The 1,721-nt window shown below is 48.5% G+C and overlaps 1 protein-coding gene across 1 annotated transcript in view; it reads right to left on the minus strand.

The window, feature by feature from the left end:
- The window catches only part of LOC103196581 (ATP-dependent RNA helicase DDX19B), an 18,672-nt gene extending 18,035 nt beyond the window's left edge, over window positions 1–637 (minus strand). The window contains exon 1 of the mRNA XM_007940349.2: window positions 581–637. Coding sequence (XP_007938540.1) covers window positions 581–637 — 57 coding nt within the window. The remainder of the gene's footprint in view (window positions 1–580) is intronic.
- Between the last annotated feature and the right edge of the window lie 1,084 nt (window positions 638–1,721).

Below are 1,721 nucleotides of genomic sequence, written 5' to 3' on the forward strand. Positions count from 1 at the left end.
GGGTTTGAACCGCCAGCCTTCCGGTTAGCAGTCAAATGCCTTAGGCACTACGCCACCAGAACTCCTAGTGTGTTTAGGTAGAAGAACTAAATGTAACATCTAATACTCATATTGTGCTTAAGGTGTGTCAGACCCAGAAACCAGAACCAAGTTAAGCGGATCAGGAGAGGATTTACTGGCTGCCAAACCTACTGAGTCAATCATTCATCATCATTGAGCAAGCTGAGGGGGCACTCAAATATGAGTACGACATAGTCCCTGATCCCAAGAAGCTAAGAATCTGGAAGTAAAAAAATCACATCTACAAAGGTGATTACGATCCAGGGTGGTGACGGCATTCTGTGATCAATCCGTATTCCAGGAAGACCGACAAGGACTGTCTTTCAACAGGAGCACTCACCTGCGTTTATATAACACCGGAGGTGGGTGCATAAACAAATGCAGCTCACAGGCCAGGCTCCATCACTACCCCGCTTCCGATCCCCGCCCTGACCAATCTCGGGAGGGTCTTTCCCCAGGGATCAAATCCCCGGCTAGAACTGGTTACCAGACCCCTTATACACAGCTGAAGCCAACTCACCGACTCGGCTGCTGCTTCCTGCTCGTCCACCGCCAGGGCCCACGAGTCTGTGGCCATTTTCCCGGGCGCGAGTGGGACGCTAGGGATAGTGGATTTGCCAGCCGCCGCGGCGTGATCGTGGAGTCCCCGGGGTCGCGATGAGCCTGGCTTCAACCCCTTTGCGGGGGAAGTCATTCGCTAAGGCGCTGGGAACCGGAAGTGGCGCGCCGCAGTGACGTTAAAGTCTGCGCCACGCCGGCTGCCCCTAACCCCCATTGCGGCGGTCACTTTTGTGGTCTCCTTTTCCCCACCCCTCATCACTGCGCTGTCTACCGCGGCCTGAGTTAGGTACCTTAAGACGCCGAAGCTCCTGTGAAATAGCTCTCCATCCAAAGAACAAAAATCACATTCCCGCCCAGCACAGTAGCACAGATGACACTCATTGATCGAACGTAGCAAAATAGAAAAACCACCATTGCTAGTAATCACCAAAAGGCGTATTGAAACAAGGAGATTTATTTTTTTTCCACTTTTTAGGTTGGTTATTTTAAAAGTCCAAGTGTTGACAAAGGGTGTTGGGCACCAGTCTTTTCAAACACAGCTGTTTGATAAAACCAATGTCACTGACAATGTGGCAACACCACTCACAGAATTTAGCTTTTAAAAACACTCAAGGAAGGTGCGAGGGGAAAATTGTCCCAGGAAGAGGATCAGAGACAAGAGCAAGTGAGCTGTGGAACTTCACAGACAGAAGCTCATGGGGGATTGATAAGACCAGTCCAGGATCTGTAGTAGGGGGTCCCTGAAAGAGGCCGAAAGAGCAGCTTCAGAAGTAAATGCATGCCATTTGCAGTCAGCTGTGCCTGTGTTTGAACCCCAGCTCTCCTGCATCAGGATTGTGTGACTGGGAGAATTTTTAAAAAGTACTATCTCAGGCTTGTGGAAAAGGTAAAATAAGGATGAAGTCAGACATTTGCTATGTCCTAACAGGAATCAATGAAACATTCCCTCTCCCATATTACTTCACTAGAAACAAAGCCACAACCTGAGAAAATTAATCCCAACTTTTTTCACTTTTTCCACACTAAGTCCACTTCAAACAGTAGTGGGTTGAGGACCAGAAAAGCATTTTTGCTGAAAAACTGCAGAAATATAACAAACT

The sequence above is a fragment of the Orycteropus afer genome, unplaced genomic scaffold (assembly GCF_000298275.1).
Source record: "Orycteropus afer afer isolate SDZICR_OR568_19922 unplaced genomic scaffold, OryAfe1.0 scaffold00067, whole genome shotgun sequence".
NCBI classification, from domain to species: domain Eukaryota; kingdom Metazoa; phylum Chordata; class Mammalia; order Tubulidentata; family Orycteropodidae; genus Orycteropus; species Orycteropus afer.